The sequence below is a fragment of the Telopea speciosissima genome, chromosome 7 (genome assembly GCF_018873765.1).
Source record: "Telopea speciosissima isolate NSW1024214 ecotype Mountain lineage chromosome 7, Tspe_v1, whole genome shotgun sequence".
Taxonomy (NCBI): Eukaryota; Viridiplantae; Streptophyta; class Magnoliopsida; order Proteales; family Proteaceae; genus Telopea; species Telopea speciosissima.
In genome coordinates, this window is record NC_057922.1 from 10,658,995 (window position 1) to 10,679,854 (window position 20,860).

Below are 20,860 nucleotides of genomic sequence, written 5' to 3' on the forward strand. Positions count from 1 at the left end.
ACATGTAAAGACAATTCAAAGAGTGCTCTATCAATCCAACTTGTGGGAATAGAAACATCCCTCCTAGTTCCTTTTTAAACCTGACCCGATTCAAAACAACCCATAAGCTTGCAAATATCATACAAATAAACTAAATAAAGTTCCAAGGCCATCCTTCCATCTTTGTTTGCTAGCTTGAGCCAATCTCTTTGACCTCTTGACAATCCTTCCAAACTAGAAACTACTACATGCAACCAACCCTGCTCTTTTGCTCTTTGTAATCCTTGATACACCAGTTTTGTTTCTTGTGAACTCCCTACAAAACCATAGTCCATATATGCGGCAGTAAAATGAGAATGGTAAAGCAATATGGTCATATTGTAATGATTTGGCATAGGCAAAAGTCACATCCAAAGTCCAAGCATGAGACGTATCATCGTCGTACAAGTACTATGGTCCTACCACTTATTTGATGCAAATTATCAAGTCTTCTTCATTCAACATAAACAGATGGTTTTGATTGTGGTGAATGACCCTCCATTTCCAACACATATCTTAGACTTATGTTTCTCATTTCAAGTGGACCAAAGACCTATTCATGTAAGGTAAGTTTCTTAACTTGTGCACTAAGTATATTGTGAGTATATTCAAGGATCTTGTATAAGATTGCCTTCCTATGATGCTATAGGAGGCCTAAGACTATATATGAGGTTGGTCTCTACCCTAGCAATAAGACTACAACTATAGAGGTCACATCTCCCTTGCAATCAGTGTTACAACTATAATAGTATTTCTTGATCTATATATTGATTTTGGGATTTAGAATCTAACAAATCAATGCAAATAAATCTCATCAACCTGAACAGTTTGGAGGTTTGATCTTAGGTCATATAACTATAACATAGAAACAAGTTTTCCATGTCAAGACAGTAAAAGTTCAAGGTGTAATGAATGCACTGGAAGCTGTTCAAGATTCAAACTTTGAAGAGTTTTTTACTTTGAACTGTTCTAGATGGGTATACTTTTCACCTACCCATGATGGAAGAGAGAGAAGTTCCATTGAGAGTCACAGACTATAATTAAGTCAAGTCAGTCTTCCAGTGGACAGAAAATGGTAGTTGATCCAATCATGGCTGATTGACTGTGAGTCCACTCTGTTCCCTTATTTATTCTTTCATTTGGAGCTGAGTTCAACAAACACAAGTCTTTGAAAATCTCTTTTTTAATTTTCAAGCAATGGGTTGGGTTTTTCCAAACTGCTTATGGGTTTCCTTTGTTCTGCTGCTTCAAATCCAAATATGTTTTGGGTGCTTGGAAGAGGAGAGGATAGCTCTTCTGGAATTCAAGGCATATGTGAATTGGACAGATTCTGAATATGGTTATGGTTTGCCATCATGGGTTGATGACAGAGAGAGTGACTGTTGTGGTTGGGAGCGATTGCTGTGTAATCAGACCACAGGTCGAGTCATCCATCTCTCCCTTGATGACATAAGGGGAGATTCTTCAAGCATTTGGTATCTAAATGTCACCTTGTTGTCTGCCTTTGAAGACCTCCAACATCTCAACTTGTCTTCCAACTGGTTAGATGGTTGTCTCAATAATGAAGGTACCCATTTTCAATCTTGTTACACTACTAGTATTTCTTAATAATAAGTTCAGCTCGAACCAGTTGGATCATCAGAAATCCATCGGTTCAGCCTGGATCGAACCAAGCTGAAACCGGACTGGAATCAAAATTTCCTTAACGGTTTAGTTTTGGGTTGGACCAGAAAAACCCGACTGAAAATCAGACCAAACCGACTGATTGACACCTTTATACATAAATGATAAGAGATTTTTTTGACACCGAAGGTGAAGAGAGAATCTCTTCATCTTAGGTGATATGACTAGAGTGTGTTACATTATTAAACTCCTACCCCCTATTGTGTGTGGTCGAAACTATCCTTCCTCAATCCAATTGAAGGGTCTGATGTTATAGCTTAAGAAGTTCTCTTCGAATATGTATAATATTTTCAGGCTTTGAAAGATTGGTTGGGTTGAGAAAGCTAGAGGTCCTAGAGATAAGCCATAATCAGTTCAACAGCAGCATTCTTCCATCTCTGGGTGCTCTCACATTCCTTAAGACTCTGTCTGCGGCTTCTAATGATTTCAATGGGTCTCATCATCTTGAAGGTATTTATGCATAATAATCAAGTATGAACTTATGAATGCTTATGGTAGAATATGATCGGGAAACAAATGATTAATTTACTTCTTTTACTTTTGCAGCCTTGTGTGAATTGAAGAACCTTCAACGGTTAAATCTTAGTAGGAACAATTTTGAAGGGATCCTTCCTCCATGTCTCCAAAATCTGACATCCCTCAGGACATTATTTCTATCCCATAACCAATTCAAAGGAACCATCCCATCCTCTCTCATAACCAGCCTTCCATCACTTGAACATATTTCTTTGAGTTATAATGATTTTGAGGGCACATTCACATTCAACACCTTTGCCAACAATTCAAAACTTGAGTCTATTGAGCTTCAAAATGCTGGCAAAAAATTAGTAGTCCAAACAGAGTATCCCCCTTGGGTTCCTTCTTTCCAACTGAGAGCACTCTTGTTATCGAATTGCAAGCTTAACAAGAACACAAATTCAATTCCAGGATTTCTCTCCAACCAATACAACTTGGAACTCTTTGATCTCTCCCATAACAACTTGAAGGGAATGTTCCCCACTTGGTTGCTTGAGAACAATAAAATGCTAGAAGGTTTAATTCTAAGAAACAACTCATTAACAGGACATTTTCACCTTCCATTTTATATGCATAGGGTTGTAGTTGTCGATATTTCACACAATTCCATTGATGGACATCTTCAAGCAAACATTGGTAAAATGTTAACAAACATACAACACTTGAATTTGTCAAAAAATCATTTTGAGGGTGGGATTCCTTCATCAATTGGTGAAATGAAACAGCTACAAAGTTTGGATTTGTCTTTTAATAATTTCTTAGGTGAAATTCCCAATAACATGTCTGTAGGTTGTCCTAATCTATCTTTCTTAAGACTTTCAAATAATAGATTGCAAGGCCAAATATTTCCACCACATTTTAACTTGACTCAATTAACTTCATTACAGTTAGAGAACAATGTATTTTCAGGAAATATCTTGACTGGGTTGTTAAAAAGCCCTAGAATATATTTTTTGAATATTGGCAATAACAAAATTACAGGTACAATTCCTAGTTGGATTAGTAAGCTAACATATCTAGAGATACTTAACATGCAAGGTAATTTTTTAGAAGGAAACATCCCAAATGATTTTTCTAAACTTTCAACTACATTTCTTGACCTAGCTGAAAACCATCTTTGGGGCTCTTTACCATCAATATTCAACTTAACAAGTTTATACCATCTACATTTGCATGGAAATGAATTCACATGGTCACCATCAGTTTATTTTGTGAACAATTCAAATATGGTGACTTTGGATATAGGAGATAACAACCTATATGGTAGTATTCCTCATTGGATAAGTGAGCTATCTAATTTGAGAGTTCTTTTTGTTGAACAGAACCATTTAGGTGGTAAAATACCAGAATACTTGTGCCAATTGACTTGGATAAGCTTAATGGATCTTTCCCATAACAGCTTTTCTGGATCAATACCTCCATGTCTCAATAACATCACATTTGGGAGGATAAGAAGCCCAGAGGCACCTAAATATTTTGGGTATTACCCAATCTCTGAATTCCATTTCCATTCAAATTTAAACTTGGATGAGGATTACATAAGTTGGGAATATGGTGAAGTAGATGAAGTGTTCATTACAAAAAGTAGGTCTAATTCCTTTAAGGGTAAGATCCTTGAGATTATGTTTGGGTTGGATTTATCTTGCAACAATCTCATAGGTGAGATCCCACATGAATTAGGAGACTTGACTGGAATCCGAGCATTAAATTTGTCATACAATCAATTGACTGGATCCATTCCAAGAACTTTTTCAAACCTAACACAAGTAGAGAGTTTAGATCTTTCCTACAACAACCTAAGTGGGGAAATCCCTTCAGAACTAACCTCACTATATACTCTTGAGGTATTCAGCGTGGCACACAACAACTTATCAGGAAGGACACCAGAAATGAAAGCACAGTTCTCAACTTTCAGTGACACAAGTTATGAGGGAAACCCATTTCTTTGTGGTCCACCTTTACCAAGAACCTGTTCAGAATCCGGTGGAAAACCAACCAGCAGCACGCCCACAGAAACTTCAAATGGCGTCGAGAAGGAGGATGATATCGACATGAACATGTTTGTTGTGAGTTTTGCTGCTTCATATAGTATGTTCTTGTTGGGAATTGCAGTGGTTCTCTACATCAACCCTTATTGGCGACGAATGTGGTTTTGCTTCATCGAAGAATGTTTTCTTAGATACTTACTATGAGTTATCCAAATCCATAATGTAAGAAAATATACTTCTCTTTTCTCATTTGACAATCTATCTTTACTAATTTCATTATTGAGTGAATGCCATATAAACTCAATAACAGTGAGCCTTGCTGTATGCATACAGGTTGTGCACATCTGCTTCATGTCTTCCCCTGGCGACATAAATGATCTGTGTAACATACATGCTCTCTATGCTCTATACCCTCTTGCAGGTTTCATGTTTTTCTTATTGTAACATGTATTTTACATTGGCCATAAGGGTCTACATCTTATCCTTTTTTATTTATCCATTTGCCACTTCCATGTATGGGCCATGATGCCCTTCCTTGATAGTATGTATGGTAGGGCTAATACATTTTCTTGACTCTTATTTGTACTTAGTGGAAGAGTTTATTTCTAATCTTTTTGTCCCAATAAAAGAGAAAATTTGCAGTCTAGGGTTTCTCTTGAAAGTGTAAGACCAAACGACATGTCAAAATAATTCCAACTAAATTGTTGGAAGTGTCTATCAAATGCAATAGTAAAATTATTTAGTTCATTTTATTTTGTATGATATTAACGGGTCATGGTTGTTATTAGATTTTCACTTAACAATGTTCACGATTAGGGACGGAATTGGGCATTCCGTTTATACGATTGTCTCACTATGTGTACTGTGGAATGATGATTCCAAGACATAAATGTTGGACTGGATTTCTTGAGAATCTTAAGTAGTATATTATTATATGTTTAAGCAATTAGATTCTCATAGGTAGCCTTTGATTGGTCCCTTGAACTGAGAGGTCCTTATCACAATAGTTAGGCATTATGGGTTTTGACGTACCAATGGATTTTACCTCTTTACAGGGTGTTCTAGAACCTTCAAAAATTGCTCATATACAAAGTATCTCCCCAAATGGGAACAATGATACACTCCTTTGGGGTTCCACTCCAAGTGCTATTCCCACCATTTCATCCATTTATCGTAATATTCTTTCTCATTCAACCCTTAATAATTAATATAGGTCCTCATTGGAATTGGTATTCACTATGGAAACTTTCATGCCCACCAAAAGTGCACCTTTTTATATGGTGAACCCTTTCTAATAATATCAGACTCCTTCACAATATCATAGAGGTCGGTAGGGATTTGTTAAGAAACAACATGCAGAAGTGACGATTTACAGACAAAAAAACAAAAAGAAAGAGAAGAAGCAACACACACAAACACATAATACAAAGGATTTACATGGTTCACCTCCAAGATGGGAAGCTACATCCACGGCCGAACAACAGAACAAGTTTTACTATCTCTGAAACCTTCAACATTAACCCTCCCAGAGAAAAAGAACAATATATAGAGAACCCCTAACTCAGAAAGTACAAATATGCCTTTATAACCAAAAAAAGACCACTCGATCAGGGTCAGATCAGAACTAACATATGTCGAAATACATATTGATTCGAATGTCTCAACGAGTCCAACACAATTCATCGCATTTGGCAGTGACGTATCCGCTTTTTAGGCCATCCGAGCTCGTTTCAAGGCCAAAATGACCCTTCCAAGATCCTCTGAATCACTTTCTGGACCGAAATTAGGCTTCACCAATAACAGAGTTCATGTCAATGGAGGAGAGGGGAAAGAGAGATACAAAGTGGACGCTAACTTACGGTATACTGGCGGTGTGCTGATCTTTTCCTATACAACTAATTATAAGTGGAGTAAGTGCATGTTCCTTTTTTTTATAGCTGGTGACCCATCCCAATCGTGATGACAATGCATGAATGAGATTCCAACTGCCCAATATTCCATGTAACGTGCCCAATAAGGTAACCCAGACTCTTGATCATCTTCTATTTATAATAAGTGCAAATCCCTGGTTTTTTTAGTGACCCATCTCAATTGTGATGACAATACATGGATGGGATTTCAACTATCCACATCTCTGTAACGTGCTCAAAAGGTAATCCAGACACTTGATCTTCTATTTAAACAAGGGGAGAGGATTCCTTACACTGCCCCGTGTTTAGTTTTGGGCGGATGAGAGAATCTTTTTTGAAATTTGATAATACGAAGAAGGATATTTATGATATGTCACCCCCCTCAAATGATCAGTGATATGTGAAGAGGTGTGCAATTTCATTTTTAAACTGGCATTGTGCAAATCTTTTTCGCGTATACAAGGATCCAGTTTTCCTTCAATCACAATGAATGAAAACCCATTCATCAAGAGGTCAAATGCGTGCAAGACAGTATCAAGAGGGTATTTTGGGAAACATATTAAAACCTTCTAGAGGTTTATGAACCCTAAAATGTTGGGAGCTTTATCGCCCTCAGTATTGGGAGCTGTCAAGTGCCATCGTACGGCTGAGCACCACCCATGTGTGCACGGTGGGGCCAACTGTACACACATGGGCGGTGCCCCAGCCGCATGATGCCAATTTGACCGCCCCCAGCACTTGGGGCGATAATTTTCCAAAATGTTGTGGTTAACCTACACCGTCTGGTGCAGTATGCATGCATGGGATTCCAACGGTCAATAACTCTATATAACTTTTTATTTTTATTTTTTTTGGAGTAAACAAATTTTTTTTTTCAAACAAATGGTAACGTGGATACAATTGACGAACGTTCTTACGTCAATCACGAAAATTTTTCCCAGTCATCGTCGTTGTGGCTTATAATTTTTTTTTTGGTTTTTTGGGTGCAGTTCTATTGAAGTGGAACACGAGATCTTGCCTGGGCCCAGCATTTTGACAAGCAGGGCACAAACCCACTGCGCTTCAGCACTCGCGGCTGCTTATAAAATGTTGAAAGTGTATATACCGGAAGCTGTTCAAGATTCAAACTTTGAACGTCTTAGAGGTTTGAACCTTGATCTTTGAACTGTTCAAGATAGTCAAATCTAATTGAGAGTAACAGACTACAACTTCATGGCTTATTGGTGTTTGCCAAATGGACTACAACTTCATGACTGGTTGGTGTTTGACAAATGGACTGTGTAACCATTCTATCTTCCTGTCTTTAGTGCGGTTGTCCCCTTATTTATCCATTCCTTTGGAGCTGAGTTCAGCGAACATAAGTCTCTGAAATTCGCATATCTTTAATTTCTAAGTAATGGGTTGGGTTTTGCAAAAGTGCTTATGGGTTTACTTTGTTCTACTGCTTCAAATCCAAAGATGTTTTGGGTGCTTGGAAGAGGAGAGGATAGCTCTCCTGGAATTCAAGGCATATGTCAATTGGACAGATTCTGAATATGGTTATGGATTGCCATCGTGGGTCGATGATAGAGGGAGTGATTGTTGTGGTTGGGAGCGAGTGCTGTGTAATCATACCACGGGTCGAGTCATCCATCTCTCCCTTGATGACATAAGGGGAGATTGTTCAAGCATTTGGTATATAAATTTCACCTTGTTGTCTGCCTTTGAAGACCTCCAACATCTCAACTTATCTTCCAACTGGTTAGATGGTTGGATCAATAATGAAGGTATTCATTTTCAATCTTGTTGCTCTTTAATCATTGTGACACTACTTGTATTTCTTAATGTTCTCTTTTGCTCTCTCGTGATTGATTTCTTTACAATTCTTTTGTTCACAAAGTGGGACTGAAGTGCATTGATTGCATATTTGCATTGACAAATAAAAGAAATTAAATTAGAGAAGAATGCCCTAACCCATGATTTGATTCCTGGACCATATATTTTAGGACAAAATTTTCCTTAACTGGGCTGGAACGTTCACCACACCGTCCCAGGGTTAACACCCCTATAGGGTTTTTTGTATGTTCTCCAAAATACCTTCTCGATTCCCCCCCCCCTCACACATCTGAGCCTGCCTGCCACGGTTCACCATGGCTAAAGGAAAACTCGGTCCTATATTTTATACACAAATGATAGGAGAAAGTTTTTCGGCACCTAGGGTGAAGAGAGAATATATATTTCTTCATTCAAGGTGATGTGATTATGTTATTGGACCCCTAAACAGTGAGTTCCATCATTGAACTCCCACTCCTATTGTGTGTGGTCGAAATATCCTTCCTCTGTCCATCAATGGAAGGGAATGATGATGTAGCTTAAGAGGTTCTCTCCTCACTATGATTGAAGGGACTCTGGGATTAGTACATTTCAAATTTTAATATGTATAATCATTGCAGGCTTTGAAAGATTGGTTGGCTTGAGAAAGCTAGAGGTCCTAGACATAAGCCATAATCAGTTCAACAGTAGCATTCTTCCATCTCTGGGTGCTCTCAAGTCCCTTAGGACTCTGTCTGCGGCTTCTAATGATTTCAACGGATCTAATCATCTTGAAGGTATTTATGCATATTAATTAAGGATATTATTATTACAATTCACATGAGCTGATGAGGATATTTTTTTTAAAGCTGTAACCTTCCCACTCAGTCTTAACCTTTTAGAGCATGAGAGATGATATTTCCCTGCATTTCTTCCTTTCTTTGGTGAAGAATTAGGTAATTTGCATTTCCTGCAATCGCTGGATCTGACTAAAAACAGATTAAATGGCTCCTCCCAAACACTTCATACATTTTTCCCCCTTTCACTGCCATTAAGGGAAGGCCTATCTCTAAGGCCCACACTTTTTCAACCATGTGGAGGATTAGGGTCAGCAAACTTGTTGTTGGATGGGTTGAACACCCCATGACTTATGGCCCCATATAGTAGTCACATCTCAAATTCGGGTTCTCATCTCAACCAAAAAACCCCACCTTTCTACCTCTAAACCTTCTGTTTTCAATGGATATTCATAGGGTAGAACCATCAATGTTTTGCCCCCAAGTTCACCTTTTTGTATGTCTGGTTTCAAAAGAGAGTCTGATATTTCATGGAGGCTTGGAAGCAAAGTTGATTTTTTAAATATTATTAAAGTAATTTAATAGTGAATAGAGGAAAAATATTCAATTTTGATGGGCTATATGACAATAAGGGTAGGTAAAATATACATGAAAGAAGTTAACAAGCTGAGGTGTCATAAGGAGTTGTATGAAAATTTAAGAGATTGATATCCTTAGCCTCAGGTTAGGCCAATCAAGACTAGAAACTAAGTTGTCTAGGAGAGCCTAAGAGAATGGACAAAAGCTCAAAGCTTGGGCATAGACCAAGGGTTGGCCAATAGATGGGTTAAAATTTCCACGGATTTTTCTATTGGGTCTGCAGATTGGTTCTCAAAATATATATATGTTTTGGTTTTCAAATTTCTGCAGTTTGGTGCTCAAAATAAAGTATGAACTTATATACGTATACTTCAGGAAGAATAAGATCAGGAAACAAATAATTAATTTACTTCTTTTTCTTTTGCAGCCTTGTGTGAAATGAAGAACCTTCAACAGTTAAATCTTAGTAGGAACAATTTTGAAGGATTCCTTTCCCCATGTCTCCAAAATCTGACATCCCTAACGACATTATTTCTATCCCATAACCAATTCAGAGGAAACATCCCATCATCTCTCATAACCAGCCTTACATCACTTGAACACATTTCTTTGAGCTATAATGATTTTGAGGGCACATTCACATTCAACACCTTTGCCAACAATTCAAAACTTGAGTCAATCGAGCTTCAGAGTGCTGGCGAAAAATTAGAGGTTGAAGCAGATTATCCCCATTGGATTCCTCCTTTCCAACTGAGGGCACTCCTGTTATCGAATTGCAAGCTTAACAAGAACACAAATTCAATTCCTGGATTTCTCTCCAACCAATACAACTTGGCACTCATTGATCTCTCCAATAACAACTTGATGGGAATGTTCCCCACTTGGTTGCTTGAGAACAATAAAATGCTAGAAGGTTTAATTCTAAGAAACAACTCATTAAGAGGACATTTTCACTTATCGTTTTATATGCATAGGGCTGTAGCTGTCGACATTTCAAACAATTACATTGATGGACATCTTGAAGCAAATATTGGTAAAATGTTACCAAATATACAGTACTTGAATTTGTCATATAATTATTTTAAGGGTGGCATTCCTCCGTCAATTGGTGAAATGAAACAGCTAGAGAGTTTGGATTTGTCTTATAATAATTTCTCAGGTGAAATACCCTATAACATGGCCGTAGGTTGTTTTAATTTATTTTTCTTAAGGCTTTCATATAATAGGTTACGAGGCCAAATATTTCCACCATATTTTAACTTGACCCAATTAACTACATTACAGTTGGAGAATAATTTATTTTCAGGAAATATCTTGACCGGATTGTTAAAAAGTTCTAGAATAAATTATTTGCATATTGGCAACAACAAGATTACAGGAACAATTCCTAGTTGGATTAGTAACATGACAAATCTAGGCATACTTAACATGCAAGGAAATTTTTTAGAAGGAAACATCCCAATTGAATTTTCTAAACTTTCTTTTCTGTTTCTTGACCTTGCTGACAACCGTCTTTGGGGCTTCATACCATCATTGTTCAACTTAACAAGTTTAATCTATCTACATTTGGATGGAAATGAATTCACATGGTTACCATCAGTTGAATTTGTCAACAATTCGAATCTGCAGACATTGGACATAGGAGATAATAACCTATATGGTAGTATTCCTTATTGGATAGGTGAGCTATCAAATTTGAGAATTCTTCTTGTTGAACAGAATCATTTAGGTGGTAAAGTACCAGAAAACTTGTGCCAATTGGCAGGGATAAGCTTAATGGATCTTTCCCATAACAGACTTTCTGGACCAATACCCCGATGTCTCAATAACATCACATTTGGGAGGATAAGAGGCACACAGGCACCTTATTCTGGGTATTACCCCATCTCTGAATTCTATTTCCATTCAAATTTAAACTTGGATGAGGATTTTGTAAGTTGGGAATATTATGCAGTAAATGAAGTATTCATTACAAAAAGTAGGTCTAATTCCTATCAGGGTAAGATCCTCCAAATTATGTTTGGGTTGGATTTATCTTGCAACAACCTTATAGGTGAGATCCCATATGAAATAGGGGACTTCAATGAAATTCGATCATTAAATTTGTCACACAATCAATTAACAGGATCCATCCCAGTAACTTTTTCAAACCTAACACAAGTAGAGAGCTTAGATCTTTCCTACAACAACCTGAGTGGGGAAATCCCATCACAGCTGGTCACACTAAATACTCTGGCGGTTTTCAGCGTGGCACACAACAATTTATCTGGCAGGACACCGGACATGAAAGGACAATTTTCGACGTTCAGTGCCACAAGTTATGAGGGAAACCCCTTTCTTTGTGGTCCACCATTACCAAGAACCTGTTCAGCTTCCGGTGTACAATCAACCAGCACACCCACAGCAACTTCAAATGGTGTCGAGAAGGAGGATGATATCGACATGAACATCTTCATTGTAAGTTTTGTTGCTACATATGGCATGTGCTTGTTGTTATTTGGAGTAGTTCTCTACATCAACCCCTATTGGCGACGAATGTGGTTTCATTTCATCGAAGAATGTATTCATTCATTCTCAAATACTTAGTGTAAGTTATCCATCCATTTAAGATATCAAGCTTCCTCTTTGCTTTTGACAATCTATCTTAATTTCATTATTGAGTGATTGTCATATAAACTCAATAACAGTGAGCTCTGTATGCATACAGGTTGTGCACATCCACTTCATGTGTAAGATGGACACTGGATGCCCTGGCTGATTTCTCATTCATCTCCCTCCAGATGAGGCTTCCAGATTATATCTGACAACTCTCAAGTGGAATGACTTCCCCTAGCATATATGACCTGTGTGGCATACATCCTTTCTATGCTCTACCCTCTTGCAGGTTTCATGTTTTTCAAGGGGGTTTCCTACAAGGGCAGTGTTAGAAGGAATCTGCGAGTTTTTTCAGTTATGTGTTGGTGTTTCCCTTTCCTCACTGAGATAGTTTTGAGATTGTTTTTGCAGTTGAAAGAAAGGTTCTGGTGAGTGGTTATTTTGAAGTATTTCTTTGTATGATTTGTATCATGTGTGATTGTGCCTTTAAATTATAAGGGTGGAATTCTTGTTTGCTTCGGATATTATGTCTCATGATCCATCCAACTTGAGACCTAAATTCAAAGCCTTTAAGTTTTGGCAAATTGCAATTGCACACTTTCCTATCAATGGATTGAAGCAGAAGATTTTCTAGACGATGAGCACACCTAGACTTTAGAGAGTTATATTGAACTTTAGGTAAACTTAGTGTAATAGAGATGAAGATGTTGAGATGGATGAGTGGCAAAACTAGGAATGTAAAATGAGGAATTATCGTACTAGAGCTGATTTGGGAGTAGCTCTGTTACATGATAAGCTACGAAAAAAGTTGTTTGAAGTGGCATGACCATGTTTAATGGAGGAGTGATTTGATTTAGATCAAAGGAACTAAAAGAGTGATAATGAAAGACTTGCATGGCTTAGGTCTTGTATCAACTATGAACTCAAATAGAGTTGATTGAAAAGCAAACATCCACCTAGCCGACCCCATTTAGTTGGAATAAGGCTAAGTAGTTGTTGTTGCTAAGATTGAAAATTAATAAATAAAGAAAGGCTTTCCCGTGCGATTGACTCCAAGTCGACCCACGCAATAGTCATTTCAATTCCTTTTCTTTGTTGACCATTTTCCTTTAGGCCTGTCTTGTGATGAACTTCTTGCATAAATTGCCGCTAGGGCCTAGCAGTGAATGTTTTCAAGAATAAGAGTTAAAAAAAAAAAAAATGAGGTTGCAATGTCGATCATTTAAGGGGACTAATTATTAAGAGTGTCAATTTAGAACCAGTATTGAAAACTGAAACCAAAAAATGACGTTTAAAACCAAATTGAATTGAAAAAATTTGGTTTGATTTTGAGTGTCAAGTTTGGTTTTGATTTTGAAAAGTAAAATTTCATTTAGTTTGGCTTGGTTTCGATTTAAACTAAAAACAGTATTTGAACCGAATCGAATCAAACTGAATGAAGTATAATCCATGGGGGACTTCACTCAGTCCATTCTTATAAAATCTTGAATAAGACCAGTTATCCTTACTTCAACAAAGGAAGCATGAATCTCCTCTTCTTCTTCTTCTATGGAAGAGACATATTTGTCTTGGTCCTAATTCACAACTACAAGTTGGAACCAATTAAATACTTGTGTGTGAAATTCCATGAATTGGTTTACCATGTCCAGGAAGAGTACACTTGAAAACTCTATGTTAGTGATTGGTTGTACCTATATTTAATGTTTTTTGGTTGAGTAGAGCAAAAAGGGTTGAAAGATATCAGGTTTGACATTGCGGAATTTTATCTTCATGAGGTTTTAATTTTCTTCCAACTTTATTTGTTTCAACAGCCTATTTTCACTTTTAATGAAATTGAATATAATCGATTCGATTGGGTTTCGTTTGTGAATATATGAAAATTATTTGGTTTCTGTTTGTATATACATCTTGAACCCGACTAAAACTGATCGAAAAACCAAAACCTAATTCTGCTCCATTTTTTATTGGATTTAGAACCGTTAGAAACCGGTACCAGCCCATCCCATTAATAATCGGGACTAGGACCTAATTTGGTCCCGTTTACTAAATGGGGTAGTACTGAGATTGGCACCTTTGGTACCAGTACGGACCCAGCCCAAATATCGGCAACCGTCCCAATTGACACCCTTACTTTAAGGTACAACATGTGAAAACCACAATCGAATCAAAATCGAACCTGTTTTCCAAATCAAAATCGAACCAATATGGTTAGGTTTCAGTTCATTTTTATTTGATTCTTTGTTCGGTTTTGATCCGGTTTAAGACCATAATTCACCAAAGTACCAAACATTAAAAATAAGTAGAATTTATCAACCACATTGATTAAAACATTAAAAAAAAAAGAATGGATTTATTCGATTCAGATTGATTCAGAAATGGGTAATTCGATTCGACCGATGATTTTAGACCTGAAACCAAAACCAAACCGAATCAAAAAAAGATTTCACATTTTGAAACCAAAAACAAACCGATTTGTTTTTGTTTCTTCGATCCTTAACTGACAGCCTAATCTGTTTATTTATATCCAACTTGATCATTATTGAGTCCAGCCATTAACTATCTTTTTTAGAAGAGTACAACAGAGTTGTTGCTTCTTACCACAAAACAAATTCGTAAGGAAACTCTTGATTAGTGAGAAATCTTTACTTGTTTACAAGCAATCGCTATTAATTTAGCAATTTACTCGAGTTGATTAAGATGAGCACCTCACTATAATACTTAGACGGAAGTTGATGATAAGGACTAGAATGGCCGTTCATCATTTTATAACTGAGTATGGTGATGTGAATGATTCTCCATTCTTTTTCCATATGAGCTCAGTCTTCATAATTCCAAATTGTTCTGTTCTTGCACGAAATGTCTGATCATCAACTATGTTTTGTTCTGAGAATGAATATTACAGATCAAAGTTTGTGTTAAAGGAAGTGGAAGGTGTCATTTACATTTTTTTTCTAATCTACATAGAACCAATGGGACTGTGAATCAGATTCTTCGTTGAAAACAATACTCCGGCAAAAGGCCTGTTAGATTGAAGATCACACAGGTTTCTGAATTCAATTTTTATTACTAAATCAAAAATTTAATAATATAGAAATAGAAGTAGGGATGCAACTTATATCACTAGATGAAGATAAAATTACTGTCTAATTCACATAATCTACCAATTTTGACATTATTCAAAAATAAATATCACTAAAATGGGGGGAAATATGCCATGGCAGGGAATATGAGTTAAAGGGAAAGGTTGGCCAACTCAAAACTTCTTGTGACAGCCTTGTACCAAGATTCCACCTTTTTCTTCCTCTGTTCCTCTTCCAGTTTGGGATAGAAAGTTGTTGCTTTTGCTTCCAGCTGCACTGTTGAGAAAATTTCATCTTCTGTCCAAACACCAACAGCCAATCCAGCTGCATAAGCCGCACCCAGAGCCGTCGTCTCTATATCACCTGGCCTTATCACTGGACTCCCCAACAAATCCGCCTGCCAATCGGTAGGACACCCAAACAACAATTGATACTTACAGTAAATAACAGAGAAAGTTAGGCTTGTTGGCTACAAAGGCTACAAAACAATTTTCAGATCATTGTTTTAAAACATCAATTGTACAAGAAACCATTACATGTTGTCACCATGTGAGGAGTACCCAGATGAGTAAAATCAAGGATCTTTGATCCTCCATGTACTATAACAAATATCCTATTAATCTTTCCAGTGGCCCAAGGGTGAGATCAACTGTTAAATTCATCAAATTCAGTAGGAATATCTACATCAGGGACCCTTTTAGTGTGACCCATCAGTGATAGCATCCCACTTAAGTTCATATGAACTAGATGTGCTTGTAAATGGCTGGGGGTATTGAAGACCAACGAAAAATGGTAGACAACCATAACTGATCCACCGCCTTGTTTGGTGGGGGAAAAAAACAAGGTCAAAAGCAAAACAAATATTCAGAGAAATTCCTACATAAATGTACCAGTAAAAAGCAACCATAATGGTAAGAAAAATCTCCAAACAGTTGCTGTTCAGAAAAAATTCAAGAACAATTCACACCCATACCTGAATCTGCATTAAAAGATTGTTGGCAGATGCACCACCATCAACCCTGAGCAAAAAGTCCTCATAAGTAACCCCTGCCTTTTCCTTTGAATCTTTGTGCATTGAATCCAACACATCGTTTGCCTGAAAACAAATACTCTCAAGAACAGCTCGAGCAATGTGTGACCTGTTTGTGAACCTTGTGATCCCAACCAACACACCTCTCGCATCATCTTTCCACCATGGAGCAAACAACCCATTGAATGCGGGCACAAAATAAATCCCACCTGTATTATCAACTTTGTTTGCCAAATCTTCAATCTCTGGGGCAGTCTGAATAATGCCCAGGCTGTCTCTGAGCCACTGAACTGCAGCTCCGGCAATCGCAATGGAGCCCTCTAAAGCATAATTCGTCGGTGCATTTGGTCCAAGTTTGTAAGCAATGGTGCTCAGGAGACCATGATTTGATTTAATAATCTCCTCACCAGTGTTAAGAAGTATGAATGCACCTGTGCCATAGGTGCTTTTTGCCTCCCCCTTTCGGCATGCCTGACCCACCATTGCTGCATGTTGGTCACCAAGACAGCCTGCAATCGGAACACCAGCCGTAGGCCATCCGACTGCTACGTTTCCAATGATTTCAGAATTGCTAACAATCTTGGGAAGGATTTCACTGGGTATCCCCAAGGTCTCCAATGTGGGTGTATCCCAATCAAGAGTCTTGAGATTCATGAGCATCGTTCGAGATGCATTTGAGACATCAGTGACATGTAAACCGGTCACAGTATTCTGGGTTGGGTCAACACTATGAGAACCTCCAGTGAGGTTCCAGATCAACCAAGTGTCGATAGTCCCAAACAGAGCATCTCCTGATTCCACGGCTCTCTTAACAGAATCAACATTTTCTAAAAGCCACAGAAGTTTAACGGCACTGAAATAAGTGCTAATAGGCAGTCCACATGTCTCCAAGAAATGGTATTTCCCCCCTGGAAATTGTTCCTCTAATCTCCTGTGAGATATCAAAGGATTGGATTCTTATCAAATTAAAATCGCCAAATTACGAAACCCAGATTTAACTCCCAAAATCAAAGATATGGATTTTGTTTATAATCTAAAACCAATAAGACCCATATCAAATTAACAGAAATCCAACATAAAAGAATGAACAAAAGGATCTTTCAGAAGAACCCATAAGCGAGAAAAGCCAAACCTGCAAATAGAACTGGTTCGAACATCCATCCAAACAATAGCGTTATAAAGCGGCAGACCAGTGGATTTACTCCAGACAACCGTAGTCTCTCTCTGGTTCGTGACTCCAATGGCCTTAAGTCCACTATCCAAGTTGTGCCCATCCTCTGTCGCCTTGTCAATAGCTTTCGACATACAAACCCGCACGCTCTCCAGAATCTCCACCGGATTGTGTTCTACCCATCTAATCCGAAATACAGAAAACGACGTTCAATAAAATTGACTTTCTACAGTGGGGGTGGAAAAAAAAAAGAAAAGAAGAAGAAATAACGAAGCTTAAATGAATGAATACCCAGCTTGAGGAAAGAACTGAGTGAACTCCATCTGGTGAGACCCAATGACTTGATATGATTGATCATAGATTATGAATCTCGTACTAGTTGTTCCTTGATCAATCGCCCCAATAAAAGCTTCCTTTTTCAACATCTTCTCGACCCTTTCTTCTACAAGACGATCCAAAGAAGGGCTTCAAAGGGGTCTTTCAGAAAAAACACAGAAGATTTAGAATTGAAAAGAGAGTTAAAACCAGAAGAAGAGCAGAGAAGATGGAGACAATGGAGAAGTCGATTGACCTTTATATTATATATTCCCAATCCCAATAATGGGGAAGGATTACCAACTACCTTGGGAATATAGTCAAAAATTATCCAAATACAACAAAGTGTATATAGAGAAGCTTTGGATATTTACCCAAAAAAAATTTATTGAAGTTTTAGATTTGTTCTTCGTTCATAAATCAGAAATGTCGCTTTGATTACTAAAACAATAACCGGCGATATCGAACGGTAATCGAAGTGCCACGTGGAATATTCTTCCCCTTCCTATTAATTACGGCTCTTTATTATACATAAGTATTATAGTAAAGAACCGAAAAATAGGGCTGTCGTTTCATGTAATAAGACTTTTCTTTGTTGGAGATTTAAGTGGGCCCACCTTAGAACTGTCTTTTTCTCGGTTCATATCTGATCCTCTACATGGATGCCACGTGTTGACACATCACATTTTTTTTTTTGGGTTAGAACATATCACACTTTTAGATAAGTATTACATTAAAAGAGGAAAATTGGAAAAACCAATGCTAAAAATCTTAGAAGAGTAGAAGGAAAGGAAGAACTCTTTGACAACCTCAACTATAATTTCAACTACCAAATTAATTTCAAACCAAATCTTATCAGATCTTTTGGTTAGGAGAGAAAAGATATTGATATTGGTTGTACTACATTATGTTGGATATGATTTTCATGGAGGTATGGTGATGGTGGAATTTTTTCACCGATGATTATCATTGGTTTTAGTTGGGTCTTTAATAAATAAGGAGAGTAATAATGATTCTAAAATAGTGGATATTTTTCTCCTATCCTCATATTGAAGGATGAACTAAAAGATAAGATTATAAGGGTCATAGGACTGTATTCTCTCTCTGAGAACATGGTCCTTTTACGTTATTTATGTCATACTTAGACTATGGGGCTTCTAATTCAACCATCAACATATTTACATCTTCAAGCCCTTCAATGATGCCGATTGGGTCAAATGCCTTGATGATTTCCACTTTATGAGCGGTCATTGTATTTATTTTGGGAACAATCTTACCACACTGTCTTCTCGCAAACAAGTTAGAGTTTCTTGCTAGAGCACAAAATCAAAATACATAAGTTTGGCACAAATGTCTACTGAAATCAATTGGTTACAATCCCTAATTGGTGAACTTAATTGGTTTACCTCTTTGTCAACCTCCCACTTTATAGTGTGGCAAAATATGTGCAACCTAGTTAGTTGCCAATCCTATCTTCTACTCCAATTTGTATAAGAAAAAATAGCTCGAAAGGATTAAGATGTCGAATATACCTCTCCACTCATGATCAGGTAGCTAACATATTTACAAAGCCTTTGTCATTTACCTATTTTCAATTTCTTCGAGTCAAGCTCACAATCTGTTATAGGCCATTTCGCTTAAAGGGACGTATAGAAAACTATTCTTATAGACAATCTTCTCAATGTTACTGAGTTCGAACTCTTCTCAAATGGGGATCAGGATCATCTTCAGGGAGCCCAGCACCCAAGGTCCTGCGGTGCTACCAAGGGGCATCCAACGACTGAGCTGTGCCGCACACATATTGGTGCACGCCTAGGGATGTATGCGGTACAGCCCAACGGCTGGTAGCACCCTAGGCGTGCTGGCGTGATGGGCTCCCTGGAGATGAGCTAAATTCCTCAAATGGTGAAATCTTCTCAAGCATTACAATTGTAGCAAAATGTGTCATATCATTAACATTCAATTCCCTAAAATTTTCAGTCATTACCACTGTAACAACCTATGCCACATTAGTTTCCCTAAATCTTGTATTTTTATTTTTATTTTTGGGTAATCTAAAATCTTGTATTCTATCCATAGCTATTACGTAACTGAACTTTTATTTTCAATTGTTGGATTTCAAATGTATAAATCAATATAAATACAATACAAGCTCTTCACCTTTGGTTAAGGTGATTCATGTGTGGTTTGTGTGATTACACTTTGTTTCATCAAAAAAAAAATAAAATACAAGCTCTTCACCTTTGGTTAAGCTGAGCAAGCCTCATATTCTCCATAACCAAATTCTCTTCAGAGTTTACTATTCTTCTTCGTCTTATCAATTGTTTGTCCAAAAAAAAAATCTTCGCCTTATCAATTATAACACCAAAATATCAACTTTTCATTTGAAGGATCACGTGAGCCATCACCATATCACGAGAAGTTTGGTCATAAATCGATTTCTTGTCCCTCATCTCTAATGGTTCTTCTTGATGCCCCCTTTTTTTTTATTTTTTTATGAACTTGTGTTTACGATTGTCTTTACAAGTAAAATAGAAGGAAAGGGAAGGTTTGTGAAACCAGTTTTAAAAAAAAAGGGAGAAGGATAGGTATGCTAGCGGTATATCATATGCTAGCACCCTATGTCTCTACCTCTCTCTTCCACCCTTTGAAATGATTCCCTTATCCCTCAAAGGGAGGAAGAGAGAGATAGATACATATAATCCATACCCAGTCTTTTCCCAAAAAGAAAATAACAATTGTTGTTATCATGATTTTTGTAACTACTTTAGATTCTTATTAGATATGTGTGATGTTCATAATTTTCAAATGGAATCTTCATTTTACTTTAAAACCAAGAAATTTGATTGTAAAATAAATAAAATTTAAGGCTAAATGTTCTGTGTTTGGACGCAAGCTGCGCTGCGACACAGAAAACATCAGCTCAATTTAACAAACAGATTTTGAATATTTTGGAATTAGTTAGACTCATTTTATGTAAAGATTATAAACTTTTCATTAGAGTTTTGATTTGATTTTACTTCCTTCCCTCACAGCCAGAGCCCAAAGGATTTAAAACTCATTATAGTTAAGTCTTTTCCTCAAACTGTCCACTTAGGAAGCCTTATCAGGCTTACCTAACCTCCCTAAATCTGCCTCATGGCTGATCAGATGAAATCCTTCTATCAACCAAAAAAAAAAAAAAAATCAGATGAAATCCAAATCTTGTGGACATATAGAACCTAGCTCCCCCGCCCCATTCACATGTCAAGTTTTAGATTTTTGTGGCAAGTGGAAAAATAAAACTTTTAAATTTTAATAGGTGGTTAATCTATGCATGGTCGGTATCCAATGATCAGAATTACCGCATCATTTTTGCACATGACGGAAATGGGGTCATGTAAAGGT

General features: G+C 37.2%; 5 protein-coding genes across 5 annotated transcripts; 4 read left to right on the forward strand and 1 right to left on the reverse strand.

The window, feature by feature from the left end:
- The first annotated feature begins 1,208 nt into the window (after positions 1–1,208).
- LOC122668217 (receptor-like protein 14) lies at positions 1,209–2,050 on the forward strand. Its single transcript, XM_043864810.1, has 3 exons — positions 1,209–1,585; positions 1,996–2,009; positions 2,045–2,050. The coding sequence occupies exons 1-3, from the start codon at positions 1,216–1,218 to the stop codon at positions 2,048–2,050; spliced, it is 390 nt and encodes a 129-aa protein (XP_043720745.1). The 5' UTR covers positions 1,209–1,215.
- A 1,167-nt stretch (positions 2,051–3,217) lies between these two features.
- Positions 3,218–7,279, forward strand: LOC122668218 (receptor like protein 21-like). The gene is made up of 3 exons (XM_043864811.1): positions 3,218–4,283; positions 4,330–4,427; positions 7,105–7,279. Exons 1-3 carry the CDS (start codon positions 3,249–3,251, stop codon positions 7,277–7,279), a joined length of 1,308 nt encoding a protein of 435 aa, XP_043720746.1. The 5' UTR covers positions 3,218–3,248.
- Positions 7,280–7,505: 226 nt separating this feature from the next.
- On the forward strand, positions 7,506–8,720 carry LOC122666564 (receptor like protein 21-like). Its single transcript, XM_043862576.1, has 2 exons — positions 7,506–7,881; positions 8,548–8,720. Exons 1-2 carry the CDS (start codon positions 7,512–7,514, stop codon positions 8,718–8,720), a joined length of 543 nt encoding a protein of 180 aa, XP_043718511.1. The 5' UTR covers positions 7,506–7,511.
- A 1,000-nt stretch (positions 8,721–9,720) lies between these two features.
- Positions 9,721–12,040, forward strand: LOC122668219 (receptor-like protein 56). Its single transcript, XM_043864812.1, has 3 exons — positions 9,721–10,508; positions 10,833–11,739; positions 11,990–12,040. Exons 1-3 carry the CDS (start codon positions 9,721–9,723, stop codon positions 12,038–12,040), a joined length of 1,746 nt encoding a protein of 581 aa, XP_043720747.1.
- Positions 12,041–14,979: 2,939 nt separating this feature from the next.
- Positions 14,980–17,690, reverse strand: LOC122668976 (glycerol kinase-like). Its single transcript, XM_043865583.1, has 4 exons — positions 17,450–17,690; positions 17,120–17,341; positions 15,931–16,918; positions 14,980–15,354 (listed from the first exon to the last, which is right to left on the reverse strand). Exons 1-4 carry the CDS (start codon positions 17,581–17,583, stop codon positions 15,109–15,111), a joined length of 1,590 nt encoding a protein of 529 aa, XP_043721518.1. The 5' UTR covers positions 17,584–17,690; the 3' UTR covers positions 14,980–15,108.
- Positions 17,691–20,860: the final 3,170 nt, after the last annotated feature.

Bases quoted from the DNA above. Each gene is read 5' to 3' on its own strand.
- LOC122668217 (XM_043864810.1), top strand. From the start codon at position 1,216: ATGGGTTGGGTTTTTCCAAACTGCTTATGGGTTTCCTTTGTTCTGCTG.
- LOC122668218 (XM_043864811.1), top strand. From the start codon at position 3,249: ATGCAAGGTAATTTTTTAGAAGGAAACATCCCAAATGATTTTTCTAAA. The intron at 4,284-4,329 runs GTGAGTTTTGCT...TGGGAATTGCAG, and splicing joins TCGACATGAACATGTTTGTT to TGGTTCTCTACATCAACCCT. The intron at 4,428-7,104 runs GTAAGAAAATAT...TTTTGGGTGCAG, and splicing joins GAGTTATCCAAATCCATAAT to TTCTATTGAAGTGGAACACG.
- LOC122666564 (XM_043862576.1), top strand. From the start codon at position 7,512: ATGGGTTGGGTTTTGCAAAAGTGCTTATGGGTTTACTTTGTTCTACTG. The intron at 7,882-8,547 runs GTATTCATTTTC...TAATCATTGCAG, and splicing joins TGGTTGGATCAATAATGAAG to GCTTTGAAAGATTGGTTGGC.
- LOC122668219 (XM_043864812.1), top strand. From the start codon at position 9,721: ATGAAGAACCTTCAACAGTTAAATCTTAGTAGGAACAATTTTGAAGGA. The intron at 10,509-10,832 runs GTTACGAGGCCA...CAACTTAACAAG, and splicing joins TTAAGGCTTTCATATAATAG to TTTAATCTATCTACATTTGG. The intron at 11,740-11,989 runs GTAAGTTTTGTT...GTATGCATACAG, and splicing joins TCGACATGAACATCTTCATT to GTTGTGCACATCCACTTCAT.
- LOC122668976 (XM_043865583.1), bottom strand. From the start codon at position 17,583: ATGTTGAAAAAGGAAGCTTTTATTGGGGCGATTGATCAAGGAACAACT. The intron at 16,919-17,119 runs GTTTGGCTTTTC...GATATCTCACAG, and splicing joins CGAACCAGTTCTATTTGCAG to GAGATTAGAGGAACAATTTC. The intron at 15,355-15,930 runs GTATGGGTGTGA...ACCGATTGGCAG, and splicing joins ATCTTTTAATGCAGATTCAG to GCGGATTTGTTGGGGAGTCC.